The sequence below is a fragment of the Pomacea canaliculata genome, linkage group LG9, assembly GCF_003073045.1.
Source record: "Pomacea canaliculata isolate SZHN2017 linkage group LG9, ASM307304v1, whole genome shotgun sequence".
In the NCBI taxonomy this organism is placed as follows: Eukaryota; Metazoa; Mollusca; class Gastropoda; order Architaenioglossa; family Ampullariidae; genus Pomacea; species Pomacea canaliculata.
The window spans coordinates 19,401,563-19,417,622 of NC_037598.1; the positions used below are offsets into that span (position 1 = coordinate 19,401,563).

The 16,060-nt window shown below is 43.1% G+C and overlaps 1 protein-coding gene across 1 annotated transcript; it reads left to right on the top strand.

Annotated features, from left to right (window-relative positions):
- Positions 1-117: 117 nt before the first annotated feature.
- LOC112572227 lies at positions 118-14,357 on the top strand. Its single transcript, XM_025251800.1, is given in 14 exon segments — positions 118-404; positions 3,448-3,964; positions 6,032-6,275; positions 7,514-7,803; positions 8,526-8,552; positions 8,554-8,673; positions 8,915-9,246; positions 9,362-9,572; positions 10,118-10,501; positions 10,561-10,745; positions 10,988-11,343; positions 12,041-12,261; positions 12,432-12,483; positions 12,564-14,357. Coding segments are annotated over 13 exon segments (3,120 nt in total). The 5' UTR covers positions 118-404; positions 3,448-3,796; the 3' UTR covers positions 13,094-14,357.
- Positions 14,358-16,060: the final 1,703 nt, after the last annotated feature.

The following is a 16,060-nucleotide window of genomic DNA, read 5'->3' on the forward strand; positions in this document are numbered from 1 at the left end:
TTGGCGGTGTCAGCTCCTCAAGTATATTGGCGGGACAGGTCTGGGACCGCCGGTGACGTCACGCTTTTTGCAACTTCCGGCTTCCCCACCGACCCACATATTCGACACTTGAACAGACACTCCTGAGTCAAAGTGGTGTGAGGCACTTGAAGTCGCCGGGACAAAACTTCTTCCCTCAGGTGCTGGAGGTTAATGCAGTGACTTCATGTCAGTGGTGGACCCGGAGTAAATAAAATATCTACTGAGTGCACAGAGGTGTGGATGCAGTTTCGCTTCACCCAAGTCACATTCACGCTCCAAATCACAGCCAAGGAAGGTCTGGATAATGTGTGTTCGTCGTCGCTGTGAACTAATGGGAATTTCCGTGGAGCAGTTTATCAGAAGTTTCGGTAGCTGTCAATAAGGTATGGACATAAACCGTTTTCTTTTCGTAAAATATTAGGAAGAATAGTATAAACTAAGGCTTCACTTTTTTCTACTGCAGGACAGAAATGAGGATAAAAAGTGAGAAAGAAAGAATTTTAAAATGATAGTGGATTCTATTGTAACCATCTCTCTTTAAGCACTCGACCATTCTATAGAATGCCAGAGCTATCAAAGGGTCATTTATACAGGGAATATACGAGGCTTATATTGAGGTTGTACACAATCATTTTGTAGTAGGTTTACAGGGCCATCTAGCAAGGACTATATAGGCTACCCGCACTATGTATGGGTTCTTTAGAGGGTCTTTTAAAGAGCGAACAGAGGTTTATAGAAGTTGGACATAGAGGTACAAAGCTGTTCTTAATTACGGAAAGCGCAACAGGTGAAGTTCATGATAGGTTTCTCGGTATACCCCGGATAGACTTTCACTTCCTGATGATTTCATTGTCAAGCTTCTCCTCGCTCGTGTCCCCTCCCCTCCCCTCCCCTCCTCACGTGAGACATGGCCGCCGCGAATTAGTTTACTCCGTCAGTCAATCTACGTGTGGCGGACGGCCAAACATTCAAGGTAAAATCAAAAAGACCAAGCCAAGGATTAGAGTCAGCAGAAAATAAGGAAGATTGAGATTATGACAGAAGAGCAAAGAGACAGAAAGCGAGGGAAGAGTATAAAGGAGAGAAGTAGTTACAGAATGAACCAAGAGTGACGGGAAACAAGAGGGAAGCGGTGGAGAAAGACGAAAAAAGAAAGGAGTAGAGAATGAGGAAAAGTGACAGAAGAGGAGAAGTAGATAGTTTTGTAAACGCCATTGAAGAGCAGAAAGGATAGAAGTAGTCAGATAGGGACAAGAAAGGGACGAAAGGAAGATAAGAGAGAGAGAGAGAGAGAGAGAGAGAGAGAGAGAGAGAGATTAGTAAGGAGAGATGCAGCGAGAAGTGTTGGAAGAGTAGGGCGAAAAGGAGAGGTAGGGGAGGAGTAGAGAGGAAGAGAAGTAGTGAGATGAGGAGAGTAGAAGTGAACAGAGATAGAGAGAAGATAATAGAGAATAAATGTGACGAGAGAGAGAGAGAGAGAGAGAGAGAGAGAAGAAAAACGAGGGAGAAGAAGTGATCAGAAAAGAAAGGATGAAAAGAAAAGACAGTGGATGTGAAGAGAAAAGAAAGCAAGATTGGGGATGAGTAAGGGAACGAGAGAAGCAGAGAGAGACTGAGAATCAGAAAGATATAAAACAAAACCCTTTGATGCTTGACACTCGATACCTTTAATGCCCCTAACATCAAAATTATGATATTGGAGATACTCAAGGATAATATTAACAAAACAGAGGACAATATATAGAAAAAATTTACAAGAAAAAACATTGTCGTTCTGTTTGAATCCAGGAATAGGTCTGTAACCCTCAGGCAATAAACAATGTCTGACCATCATGCATTCATTCTCTCTTTATACACGTTCCGTCTCTTAAGAATGCAGACACACAAACACACATCCTGTGTAACACTATCATTGTTTGATCCAATTTTACATTTTCTTATTTTTACAATAACTTACATTAATGAAAAACTTGAAACAATTAGTTACAACTTGTGTTCACTTGAATTGTTTTTGTGCTAATTTTGATGCAGTTGATGATTTTAATGTAGTTTGCTAGAGAAATCGTTTGATATACATTTCTAAGCGTCAGTACCTTCTCTGCTACAGTCACAAAGAGAATCAGAGAGAGAGAGAGAGGGAACAGAGATTTGCAAAAAAGAGAAATATTTAGAGAGAAATAAACAGACATAGAGAAAAAACAGAAGGAAAAAGAAAGTGAAACAGAGAAGGGGAGCCAAAAACAGAAAGAGAGAGAGGGTCATTGTTTGTCAGAGAGATGAAGAAAGAGAGAGAGAAAGAGAAAGAAAAAAAGCGGGAGAGAAAAAAGAAAGACGCACAGAAAAACAGAGGGACAGAGGGTTAGGGTTAGTGAAACAGACCGAGAGAGAGAAAAAAAACCACACACAATACTGATTATACCGCAAGGTCCCGAAATTCACAGAGCGAAGCCAACTGAAAGTAAAAAAAAAAAAAAAATCCAAACACATTTTCACGAGATGTAAGAGGCCTCAACACTTTTCTTGTAGCTACCATTTCCCCCGTCAGCAAACCATTACATGCTGCTCTGATATAAACCTCAGTAAACATGTCTATTTGTGAACATTCACATGTTAGTGAACACTAGACCTATTAGTGTGACCAGAGATACATTAGTGTTAGCACCTAGAATATTAGTATGAACACTACAAAGTGACCGTAGACAGAATGCAAACACCGACTGTAAGTGTGAACACTAATCATATCAGTGTAAACCTGATACCCGGCATGCATACCTTAATTTTCTGTACATGGAAATGTCTGTGCGGCTTGGCCATCCCCTCAAATTTATGGACAGGTGAGGCATGCATAACCTTACAGCCCAACCCACACTGCTGAAAGCGAATCTTATTGAACTCTTCTATAAAAATATACATATATACTCCCCCACCCACTGCACACACACACACACACACCTATGATGAACAAGCGTTCTGGACCGCCTACATCCCCCCTTCTACCCCCAAACGACAGGGTATTCATTGCATCAGTGTTGTAGGACATCAGATCCTGTGACAGCGACCAATCAGCGCTTAGACTTACATTGGAGAACTTTGTCCTTCAGAGTAGGAAGCTGACAATCGTCATACGTGCTGACAGCCAGCCGGCCGGCCAGCCAGACCCACACTCGCCAACAGGCGTAGGTGACGGCGCAGTGTGCAGCAGACGACAGTAGTGCACACCCCTGATTTATAGCCAGGGTCGAGTACAGTTGTACGTACATCTATCCTAGTCTATATTTTCCCTCCACCTGTCCGATGCTTACCTACATCGCAGGACTCCGCCACGAGAGCGCGGTTCTAAAAAAGACAAATATTTTCACGAACTGAGAAGTTCCCGTGTCAACAGACATTGAGACTAAGTGGACGATTGTTTTTTTGTCGTTGCAGGGTTAACTAACGGACACCAATTCAAGACCAGGCTGACATCGCTAAGCAATTGTCTTGAAACGGAAATTTGAAAACAGCGAAAGTGGACAAAGGAAAAAAAATCCGATTCCTGTATTAGAAAGGAATTCAAAAAAGTAACTGGATTTAAAAATACTATGATTGAAACTCTTTGATGAGTTCAAGAAATCCTGAAATCTTTGAAGAAAAAAAAAATTAAAAAACAGGGCTCAAATCCTGATTCAAGTGTTTCTGAGAAGAACTAAGCCATAAGTGTTTTAGAAGCAGCTAGAAGACTGCCGTGGAGTTCAAGAAACAAGACATCGGACATCGTCACTTGAAGTCTACAGAAATGGAGGACATAAGGACATGCGACATTTTGGAAATGTCTTTGGGCAAAGTGAGATCAATGGCCAAGGAACATAGTGTGCCCCTTGGGAAATGCCAGTCCCTCGACGATTTTCGAGAAAGACTCATGCTGCACAAAAACAAGATGATGGAGCGAAACTTCGACATACAGGTAGGACTTCGGCTTCGTCTCCCTGCTGTCAAACCAAGACTTCTGACTCAACTTCTTTCTTTTCTTTCCAATCTATTTATTTCACTTTTAACTGATATTTGTTTAATTCATTTATTTTAACCAGTCTGACTTGTTATTTATTTCAGCTTGTCTCCTATCTAACTTACCCAGAGTGATTAATGCAATAGTTGTCTCGCCTTTAAAAGGAAGCTTTGCCCGTCACAAAGGATGTGATGATCGTCTCTGCATCGCATTTGATAAATGAAAATCGTCTCAAATGTTACACAAACTGTTTTACTGTTAATTTTCTGAGTGCGGCAGAACTGGACCACGACTGAGGTTACCTCAGAGGTATCAGACTGACCGACAGAAGTGGTAAAAATCTTAGAGCAGAATAGGCGCACCACCCATAGCCTCTGATTGGCAAAAATTATTCTTCGTATATTCTGCTCAGTTCTTTGCTCCCATAAAATTGTTATCTTAAGTGTTTAACATTCTCTTTTTTTGACACACTTAAACTTTTAAAAATCCAAACGTCCTCTGAATGACGACTGTTCCTAACCCTTGTTATCAGCCGCCCACTGTGACACTTTGACATATCACCGTGACACATGCTACTAATGGAGGAGATTTACTGCTGACGTGGGGTTACAGAGTCAAGCTGAGCTTGTCTGAAGGACTGCTAAACGAACTTTATATTCCCGGGTAAAATTTCTCCTTTCTTACCCTAACCACTATTGATTAATAATACCCGGCGAACCAGTGTCCTTTGAATGTTCAAGTGATTGTGGGTGGGTACGTGGGTGGAAGAGTTACACCCGGGTGCTGAAGGACCCGCTGGAGACACTCGTGACCACTAATTTCGCTATAAATAAATGAACCAGGATCCTGCACGCAAACATAGTTGAGCATAAGTAAAAAAATTGGAAACTAAAATTAAATGTGTTAATTTGACAAGAAACCCTTGTTACTCCTTTTAGAAACTTTCGTCAGTGAGTGGTAAACTGTGACTAGCTGTTTGAGATATTAAAATATTAAATCGTCTATATTTAGCGGGTTTTTGAGAAAAATGCGGAGAACTTTGACCGGAAGGAGAGCAAGTGACAAATCCTCAAAGTGATTTAGGTTCTGTTATCATGTTGACCTATCGAACTCTGAAACGATATTGAAAATTGTTCTTGTTATGAGACGGTAGGTAGTAATAGACTGAACTTTGGAGAGGAGCGAAGTCTGTTTTAGCTGACACACACGCGCCCCACCCGAGCTACAGACCCCCGGGGTGCTTATCGAAACGCACAGCAGGCGTTGTGTTGATTGCCGGGTAACGCCGTCAGCGCATGCGCCTCGTGCACTCGTGTCACTTTCAGTTAATGCCGGCGTGTGTTGAGGACATCAGTTTACTCAATTAAAAAAAATTTTGGATTTAAACTTGCAGTCAATTATTCTACCATTTTATCCGAACTTGATAATAAAAGGCACAAAGGTGAGAGTAAACGTCGGCATCACTGGTGTGGCGCACAATGTCGGTGAATAGATTTTTGTCGAAAACGAGGCTTGTTGATTTCCCTGAAAGTAACACTCGCAACTTCTGCCTTCGGCCGTCTGCACTCGTGTTGTTGGTTGTGTCGGCACGCTTCACGATCACGATAAAAAAAAAATTGTAAAAATTAAAATATGGGAGTGGGAGTGACAAAATGTTTTGGGCAGCCCTGTACAGCTCACCAGCTGGCCATCACACCTGGCTACACCGCTGTTGAAGCGGCAGGAACTTGTGATAGAGACTTGCAGAGCGAGACACGTGGTCTGGAAAGGACCAATCAGCAAAGAGCAACTCTTTTTTAGATCCTTACCAAAAGCAAAAAAACAAAAAAAAAACAAAACAAAAAAACAAAAAAAAACAAAAAAAACAAAAACAAAAAAACAAAAACAAACAAACAAAACAAAAAAAACAAAACAAAACAAAAAAAACCAAAACAAAACAAAACACTACCCATGACAACTACGACAATGATGATGATGATGGGACGATGAAAATGATATTGACGACGACCATGATGATCGTTTCAGCACGAGTTCAGCGCCCTGAAGCGCCGTGAGTCCAGCAGATGCATGACGGTGTCGATGCAGCAGCAGCTGTCGGCGGCGCAGGAGGCGCTGCGGGGACTGCAGAGCGAGGTGATGGAGTCGCTGGAGCAGGTGCTGCAGTCACCTGTCAGGAACCACGGGAACCGAACCCCGCTCCCCGTCTTGAGCGAAATCGAGGCGCGCATAAGCAAACTGACCGAGTCAGAATGCTCCGTGGTGGTGGCAGGTATGTTAAGGATCAGAATAATATGTGTGTGTGTGTTTGTGTGTGTGTGTGTGTTCATCTACTGTCACGAAAGTTTCTGTTATATTACATGCTTCTTTCGTTTGATCCACACTGCATAATGTTTACCTTCCCTTCCCTCCCTGTGTGTGTGTGTGCATGTATTTACATTTAATCCAGGGAACGTGCGTGACTATGTTATGTCCGGAGGGGCTCGGTACAAGAAGATCATTGTAGCAGTTAGCCTTGATGTAGGGACAGTCGTGAGGTTGTACCGCCCAGTACAATACAACCGCCGAGCGTCCCTAAGAATATCGTCCATTTACATGCACAGCCTGCTAACAACATTTACTGTTCATGTACCCACGACCCACACTACCAGCCACAAATCGACAATCTGAATACTTCAGCACACCCTGACTAGGAAATTACAGGCTCACACCTAACCCTCGCAACCACCCCGGTTGCTTATTATCTGTGAAAGAAATAAGCTGTGGGAACCTCCCTCCTCCATGCCAGCCATAGACCTCATGTAAGCTTTCTGACAGATAAATAGCCAGTCCTACTTGGGTATTTTCTGGAGCAAGACATATTGTACAGATGGGTTGACAGAGAACAAGCCTCCGAGGTATCTCTAAACGAATTTTTTTTTGTCATATCGGGGTCGTACATGGCTGCTGGCAAGTCAAGGGTCATTAATGAAGTTCGTCAGTGGGCGTTTATAAGAGAAATGCGTTTCTCCACCCTGGCTTTTATTTAAAAATAAATAGTTGATGCTTACGGCAATCCCTTGGAAAAAGAAAGAGCTCACTACAATAGTCAGCAACCTGCTGATAATGTTAATGGCGTCTCTTATCAGATTCCTTGTCGTCGATGTTACATTAATCAGCAGTGCGTGTTCGGAATCTTACATTGCATGAATGCAAAAGAAGAATATCTTTAACCGGGCATCTATCATCGAATATGTGGCTTTGTATGGCAAAGTTTTTATGTAGCCGGCGTGTTTGTCAACCATGGCGATTTATTTGATGATACGTGTCCTGTGAAGGAGGGGCTAAAACTGTGCCCCTTGATAAATATTTGCGATGTTTGATTGTGGTGTTTTTTGCCATCTGATTCGGTTTGTTTACTTTTTGCTCCATTATCTCACTTTGCGATTTGAACTTTCAGATTTATTTCTTGCATTTTCGGTACTTTGTCCATGTCTTAACTCTCTCCCTCTTATCTCTGGCCACCTGCAGGTGAGACAAACGCAGGGAAGAGCACTCTGTTGAACCTGCTGCTGGGGATGGAGGTCCTGCCCACGTCCATCCTCAGCTGCACGGCCGTGGTGTGCACGCTCCGCTACGCCAGCGACTACTCTGCCGACGTGTTCTACGCCGACGGCCACGTGGAGCACTTGAACTTTACTGACCTCGACGACGCGCGCCGTGGCCTGGAAGACATCGCGGCGGAGACTGACCACACGAAGCGCGAGCAGAAGCCTAAACTCAGCAAACTTGATGTCTACATGCCTGCTGCCATCTTGCAGGTGAGCAGTTACTCCGAAGGCTTTAGACCGGGCATGCCAGAAATTTACGAAAAAAAAATCACTTTTAAACTTCAGTTTCTGAAATCGGGATATGGAGGTTCAAAGAAAGGAGACTGTTATGGAACACCATCAATAATACACACGCATACAACCGCACTCAAATTTATATAATAATTTATATGTACACGTGTGTGTGTGTGAGAGAGAGAGAAAAAAAGTCATATCAGTTTTCTTCCCCTATCATCATATCTTACTGTGTAGACTAACTTCTCAAGTTTGAATTACCTCGATGATCGAACGATAACGGGAGAAATCAGCTCTCATGCACTGTTAAGACTGTTTATCTGTCTGTATCTGTAAGGCCGATCTTACTTTTGAATTTCAATACCCTTTATCCCCCTCCGGCGACTGGTTCCTGGCGTCACGAACACGTGGAGGCCCCAGAGCAGGTCCCCTAATCCTGCTCTCATCCTAACCGCTCCTTACTAGCTGGTCCCTGATTAAAAAATACCGATTAGCCGACGAAAGCAGAGACATAGATATATAGTTCCTTGTGAACCCAAGCAATGCACCTGAATGGTATAGAAGCGATTTTTGAAAGAAGTTTCAAAATTTCTTCTTGAGAACAGTTTTAAGTAGAATGGACAATTAATCCCGACAGCACCATGTAACTTCTGAGAGGAAAGAAATGCAAAGGGATGGACAAATTGTTTTTGTTACAGAGTGGAGTGACACTGGTGGACACCCCAGGGCATAGGTGAGAACGACATCATGGACAGGTGCACCATGGAGTACGTCCAGAGCCACAGCGCGTCCGCCTACATCTACGTCATCAAGACGGATCACGCCGGCGGCGTGCAGGACGACCAGGTGTGTGTGTGTGTGTGTGAACATTTGCTTGCTTACCTGTGCGCAAAAAACAATATCCAAAAATCTATCATTCTGTGTCCTGGACATCAAAATAGCTTTTGACGCTCTACTTTTTAAAAGAGTGTTCAACAATTGTTTCTGTTTTTTAATGTTTAGAATTTAGTGAATGCAAAGTGAACTCATCAGTCCTTTTTGCGTGGTTCTGTTGGATCACCATTAATTTATTTCCTCCCGTGTACAGCTGCTGGAGTTCCTGCGGTCCATTCTCAGCTACAACAAAATGGCCGATGGCTTGGACGTCTTCGACCCAAGCTCAGCCATCTTCGTCTGCAACCGCTGGGACCAAATCCCCAAGGAACAGAAGCCACGCGTCCAGCAGAATGCTTACCAAAAGTTGAAGGATGTCTGGCCAAACTTTGACCCTAAACAAGCGTTCTTCATATCCGCCACGAGCGCTCGCATGCACTGGGACGTGGACCATGACTACATTACCGAGGAATACGAAAAACTTCTGAAAGGACTGAAGGACGTGTTCGTTAAAGCTCAGCATAATTCTGTCAACCATCATTACAGGTGAGGAACTAGCTCCTTACTAAAAGTTTCATTGTTGTTCTGTTGTCCAAGCTCTATTACAGATGAAACAAAATCATCATTCTGGTCTTGACTTTCTTGGTGTTCATTCATGCAGATGGCTGAAACATCTCCTGCACATTTGCACCAACATGTTGGAAACCACGATCGCGCAGTGCAGCGTGTCGGACGATGTGTTGGTGGACAAGTTCACCACCACCGCCCAGAAGCTGGAGGCTCTTCACACCAAGGCTTCGGAGACCACAGGTCTTCTGAGACGACAGTGGAAGAGGAGGCTCTCAAACTTTGCGACAAGTTCGGCGAGATCCTGAAAGAGCGGGAGACGCTGTCCAAGCTGGAGAAGTGGGACCCCAGCAGCATCCCACCTATGCCAAACTTTGGAACTGGACAGGTAATCAGCATGTGCGTTGTCGTCTGTTATCTGATAATGTGCGAGAGAAAGAACGAAGGAATGAAAAGCGATAGATGGGGATAAAGAGAAAACACGCAAGCAAGAGCGAATAAAATAAAAATAAAGGCATGCGCGATTAACGAAAACAATTAGAGAAAATTAATCAAAACAAATAAATAGTCAATAAAGTTTTTACGCTAGAGTAATTAATAAAAATAAACTCAAAAAATTAAATAGAGAAATGTATGCATGAATTAAAAAATAGCCAGACTGAAGTGGTGGGATTGATAGTCATGGAGAAATCGGAGTGCTGGGCATACCTATAATAATAATAATAATAATAATAATAATAATAATAATAATAATAATAATAATAATAATAATAATAATAATAATAATAATAATAATAACAACAACAACAACAACAACTAACAACAACAATAATAATCCTTCTGTTGTCAGACGGAGAAATGGGTGGAGGAGATCGACACTATTATCATGAGGCGGCTCGTCGACCTGGTGGACGAACGTATGAATGAACTGAAGGTGGTGGAGAACATGGAGATGGAGTTCAAGTTGAAGGCGCAGCAGCACCTGCTTCTGTTGGACGAAGAGATGGACAGCATCGTGAGTGACATGAGTGACCGGACGTCTCTGAACTCCTCCATGTGCTCCACCATGACAGGGGCTTCCTCATCCTCTGACGACGACCTCGGCGAGGAACTGATGCAGCTGTATCACCGGCGAGGTGGGGGTCGCTTCCGACAGCTGCACAACTTCTCCAAGATGTCGAAAGCCAGCGGCGGTGCCAGAAACTTCCGGGGGTCCATGATGGTTCTGCCCAAGGTGACGATGAAGAACCTTCTGAGAAATGTATTGAAGCCATTCTCTGATGTGATGGAAAGATTCGCGAGCGTCGGCGGTCCTCCGTGTTTAGCACGGACCCTGCCATGTACTTCAAGAGTCGAAGTGCCAAGCTGACCAAGATGGTGCAGGAGAGTAAAGAGTGCCACCAGCAGATGGTCCTCAAGTACCGGGGTCGTCTCGATACCTTCGTCAGTGACATCGACAACAGTGTTCCTCACACTTGGTAAAAAAAAAAAAAAAATCGCAAAGACTGATTATCTTACTGTGAAGCTTGCTTTTATTTATGACACTGTATTGTATTGCCACTTTGTTAGTGTTGCTAGCTTTAACGAACCTCGTCTTCCACAAGCCGTTATCAGTGAGACAACACAAAACTATTTTATAATTTATTAACATAATTTTCTTCTTTCTGTCGTACCTTTGTGGCAAAACTAATAACTGGACAACATTCTCTTGTGTCGGCAGGTTTGTTACCTTGTACAAGCAGATTATGGATGACATCCGCGTCAACCACCGGAAGTTCCAGTCCCAGAAGCGCGAGTTGCTGGAGGTCATGGAGAAGCTGGAGCCTATCAGGGACCAACTGAGCGGCTTTGGTGCCTTGTACATCCGGGATCTGACGGCCGAAAACATCGTCTTCTCCCTGGACGTGAAATCTCGCAGAGCCTCCATCATGGTCTCGCTGACGGAGCACCCGATGGGAGACTCTGGCTACGACAGCCTCCCCACCTGCCCAGTCCCTTCAAAGCCAGCGGGACCTCCCAGGGCTGTGGTGTGCCTTCCGCACTGGCTGCATTCAGATCGGCGATGTGGACGAGCAGGTGATGGGGCGGAGCTACTTCCACAGCCCACCTGATGCTGAACTGATCAGGGAAATAGCCAGGCTCAGGTGAGGCTCTTCTCAGTCTCTTTCATCGTGTAATTATGTTTGTTTGTGAAACAAGCAGTTTCTGTCACCTTACCTTTGTAGAAATTTTACTCCTCACACTGAAGATGGTCCATTGTCACCAAGGCAACGAGGACATCACTATTTAAAATCTGTAATTTTTGTTGGTACACTGCATCAGCTTCCTCGTTTTCAGTCTGATCAAATTTCTGCTCATGTCTATCTTCTTTCCTGTTCTTTAATTTTATTCTCTAAAATTTATTGCTCTTTTTGTTTTTGTTGCTTTCTTCTGTTTGTTTCGAAAATCTCTTACGAACTTTTAATAGGTGTAGGTGAATAACACGAGCAAAACAAACTCAAAACGCAGGAGGATACTTGTTTGAGATCTTAACAGGAAACTGACAGTAATTTTCACGTGATAAAATTTGTTGTAAATAATAAAAAAAAAAAACCCCACAGGTAACAGTAAATAATTATGCAAGAAAACATCTAAAATTAAGCGAAGCTGTATACTTAAATTTACACTTGTTTACTTTCCGTCTCTATGCTTTCTTCGTCTTTCTGTTTACTGCTAGTATCATCTTTTCAAATCGTCACACATTTATTTGTTTCTGGCTGTGATGCAGGTGTCTGAAATCCGGACGTGGCCCCGTTTTTCGGCATGACCCGGACGTACAACCCTCCAGCGTTCCTGTTCACCGGTGACCTCATCTCCGCCCGCAGTTTCCTCAGCAACGGATTCTACCAGCCGCAGGACAGTGTGCCCCTGATACTGGAGGGAACCCTTCGAGGGCTGGACTACCTGCACAAAGAAGGGCTGGTCCACATGGAGCTTACCCTGGAGACGCTGATGGTAAACAGATGTTTATCCCTTGTTTACGTGCGAAATAGCAACACACGCACGCGCACACCAACGCATACACCGGAAGGGGGAAAATATATTTTATTCTCCAATCCTGAGTTTGGAATGCCCATTTTTTCTCGTCAAGAGATTGGATTTGATAGATGAACTCATTTAACCAGATTGAGACTGGCAATAACGACCAGATTAAGACACAGATTAATTACCAGGCAGGTAAAAACGAAAGTTGCACGGTCATGATTAACGAGAGCTTGAAGGAGTGGTCTCTGATCATGATCATGTTGTGTGTGCAGGTGAACAGGGATGGAAAACCTCGTCTGTGTGGGGCTTGCCTACCTCGCTGCCCCCGTTTCCCCCGGACGCTGAGGTGGTCAGCGCCAAACCCTTCTTCTGTCTGTCACCGGAAGTCTTACGTAACGAGATGTACTCTCCAGAAGACGACATCTACAGTTTCGGCCTGATCGTCTTGGAAACCTGCCTGAGAGTTGAGCCGTACGCTGACCAAAGGTCCCTCAAGCTGGAGGAGTTCAAGAACAGCATTCATCCTTCGTCCATGCTAGCCCTCGACAAGCTCGACCTGAGAGAGAACATGAGCGCCATCTTGCGCGGCTGCCTGCTTCCGGCGCGAGGTTTGCGCATACGCATGCGTGACCTGCGCCTCCACGTGTCGAAGATCAAGGACGACCCTGAGGTGCAGTTGCTGTCGTGCTGCGAGCGGCGAATCAAGCACAAGCCAATCACCAGAGGCCGCAGGGTGTCATGTGACGAGAGCCAAAGGCAAAGCCCTGACGCAAGCCTCATACGCAAATATTCTAATGACTAGACTAGCGAGGTGTGCTGTGAACACGTTCACACGTACATGTTCATTGCCATCTAGTGGTGTGTACACGCACTTCTATTTTCCTCTCGACAAGCAAGGAACCGAACCGGCTGCGAACATGGGTTCAGGTGTCAAAGCATTGCTTGGTTCATGGACAGCCAAGATGGTCTGCGTTCCATAACTGTCACAACCACCCCACCACCTCCATATGCTGTGTTCAAACAATCTTTCGTTGTTTCGCTTGCCCAAAACACAGGACTGTACTGATTGTTTGAGCACATCGACTCAAAAACAGAAATTAAATTCTCGGAAGGTTGGTTCTGGGTCGTCGACTGACTTGGTGAAGAGAACTCGTGATGGTACAGCTCAGCTTAACCTGCTTCCAGCATCAGAAAAACTTCTTCCCGAAAGAGGAAGGGAGTAGATGAGAAGGAATAGGTCCCAGAGAGAAAAAAAAACATTCGATGAACATTTCCAGTGCCGTAAAACAAACGATGATCAGACTAATAAAAGCAGCTCACCCTGTATGGTCATGGCCAAGTACAGTCACAGCTTTGTTTGTTTGTTGACTATCAATTCATCTCCAATTACTTAGTATTTGCTTACTAACGGGTCACCTGCATTTATTTACAGTGGCTGACTGACAGTTCATTCAAGATTTTTCCTAAAAAGTGTACTCGGAACTTTCTTCCAGGTTTGAAACATCCTGGAGATAATTGAGTGAAAGGATGTGTGGGTGGATGTGCAAGTGTTTAATTAAGAGAGTGGAAACTTGAGCAGAACAGTTTGTGTTTGTCTACACCAGCTTCCATTTGTTCATTTCAAAGATATTTGGGCAAAAGACATTTCTTTCTCATGAACTATTTTAAGTTCACAGATCTGCAATATCGACAGAACTTTTTCAGTTCTCTTCATGTTTGTATTAATGTGAGTAAAATAGAATCTCTTGGCTGTTTGCTAGAAGGTGCTAGTGTTTATGATATCAGTGTTACCGGTGTCACAGACAATAATTAGATAGTACTTAAAAGAAGTCTGAATGCATTGAGTTGTACTTTAATATGTGTACAGTGTGTTCATGTATACGCGTGCTTACTCAGTGTATGAGGAATGTATAAAAGGAAAATTGGAAAGAGAGAGAGAGTGTGTGGAGAAATAAGATCAGATTGGTGTGGACAATCACTCGTTGGCTTAGCAAGTAGTATGTACAGCAAGCAGCACTTATTCTCATGAAAAACAGTGCCTTGGCTGAATAAAGTGCAAAACTTAGTCACTTGGTGCTTTCTGTGAGTAATGTTCGGTGTGTTATGGTTCACACGCACACAGACTCGCGCAAACACACACACACATGCACAGATTCTTTTTTTTTTTTTTTTGAGATATAGAACTTAATCAATATTGTATTTGATCTCATTCTCGTCTGATCTTTTTTGTACTTATCATTCACAATTTAAAAAAATGTTTAGTTTTCTTCTTTTCTTCCGTCTCTCTTTTTTTCGCTCTTTTTTTTCTCGATCGCGCGATCTCTCTCTCTATCCCTCTCTCACATACAAACGATAAAGACATACAGGAACGCACATTCTCCACACCATTTCCTCGTCTACCTAGGAAATATCCTTTATTAAGGACGGGTATGGCCCTTCTTTCCTACACACTAGAAGAAGAATACACTTTTGTCGTTGTTCAGTTTGGGATGGTTGTCGCCGATGTCGGAAGGGCGACAAAGACATTTCCACAACAGTGTCCTCTCTTTTATCTCTTGCATAAAATATATCGCAACAAAAACGCAAGGGTTCGGCCGCTACAGGTGAGTCGGTATAATAACTCATTCTCATTCTACAACATTCAATGGGACAAGTGAACGATGATGTTGGGGCTGCAATGGTAAATACTGAGGTTCTGATTGATGTCCCATCAAACTAACAAAGAAATCTGACTTACACTAAACACAGCTTCGCGCTGGGTCACCATAGCCAACATAGGGCGTCCTCTTTTGTGAAAGAAAAAAAAAAAAAAAAAAACCTGGCCTCAATGCCTGATATATTAGACAAGAAAAATTTGTGCGATGCTGGGATACTGTTAGCAGAATTTTTTTCGTCCGGTAAGCAGGACTGTGATTTATAGCTCGCCAGGTCTTTTAAATCTGATAAAAAGGACAGGGAGAAGCATAATGACAAACTATAAATAGCTTTTTTTCAATAAATAATTTGCTTTAATGTACTATCATACATATATCAGGATAGTATGGGCTTGCGCCAGCTCTGAATGTATAATATAAGTTTTGATATTTTTTTTTACAAACGTTGAACAAGGAAGATGTCGGTGCATCTCGCTGTTGATTCGCTGATTTCTCGCGACTCTTACCAGATGTGTATAGAACTGGTTTTTATATTGGACATTGCTCAACTGACACACAAATACTGTTTGGTGATGTCGATGTTGCTGTGCTTAGTGTATTTATCGGCGAAGCAGGCGCTCAAAGAAAGAAAAAATCAACATCAGCATCACGACCCCGGCCTGAAAGTCTAATGTAGTGCAACTTTTTTGTGAGAGGATAAATCTTGTTTGAAAATATAATTTACTAAAATCTGAGGGAGCACACCTCTTGCATTCTCGAAACACAGGTCTACAAACATTACTATGCAGAGAAAGAAGTCAACAACATAGATGTTCCAAAAATATAGATACTTTAAAGTTGTCAAAACATTAGGCGATTGGACAGCGGGGACCACACGTTAATATCTGTCTACATAAGGCCATCACCATCGTTACCTCTTGCTCTGAGCTTTATTTAGTCATTTCAAAACATTTTCCAACCTGATAGACATTAAACATTTATTTCCAATGACTGTTAGCCTATCAGTCTATCACTCTTACGGCTGCATCCATTTTTATGCTTTCCTGCATAAATGTTTCTGATGTTTAATCTTGTCAGATCAGCTCTACTTTTTCTTTTGTCAAGCATCGCTGATT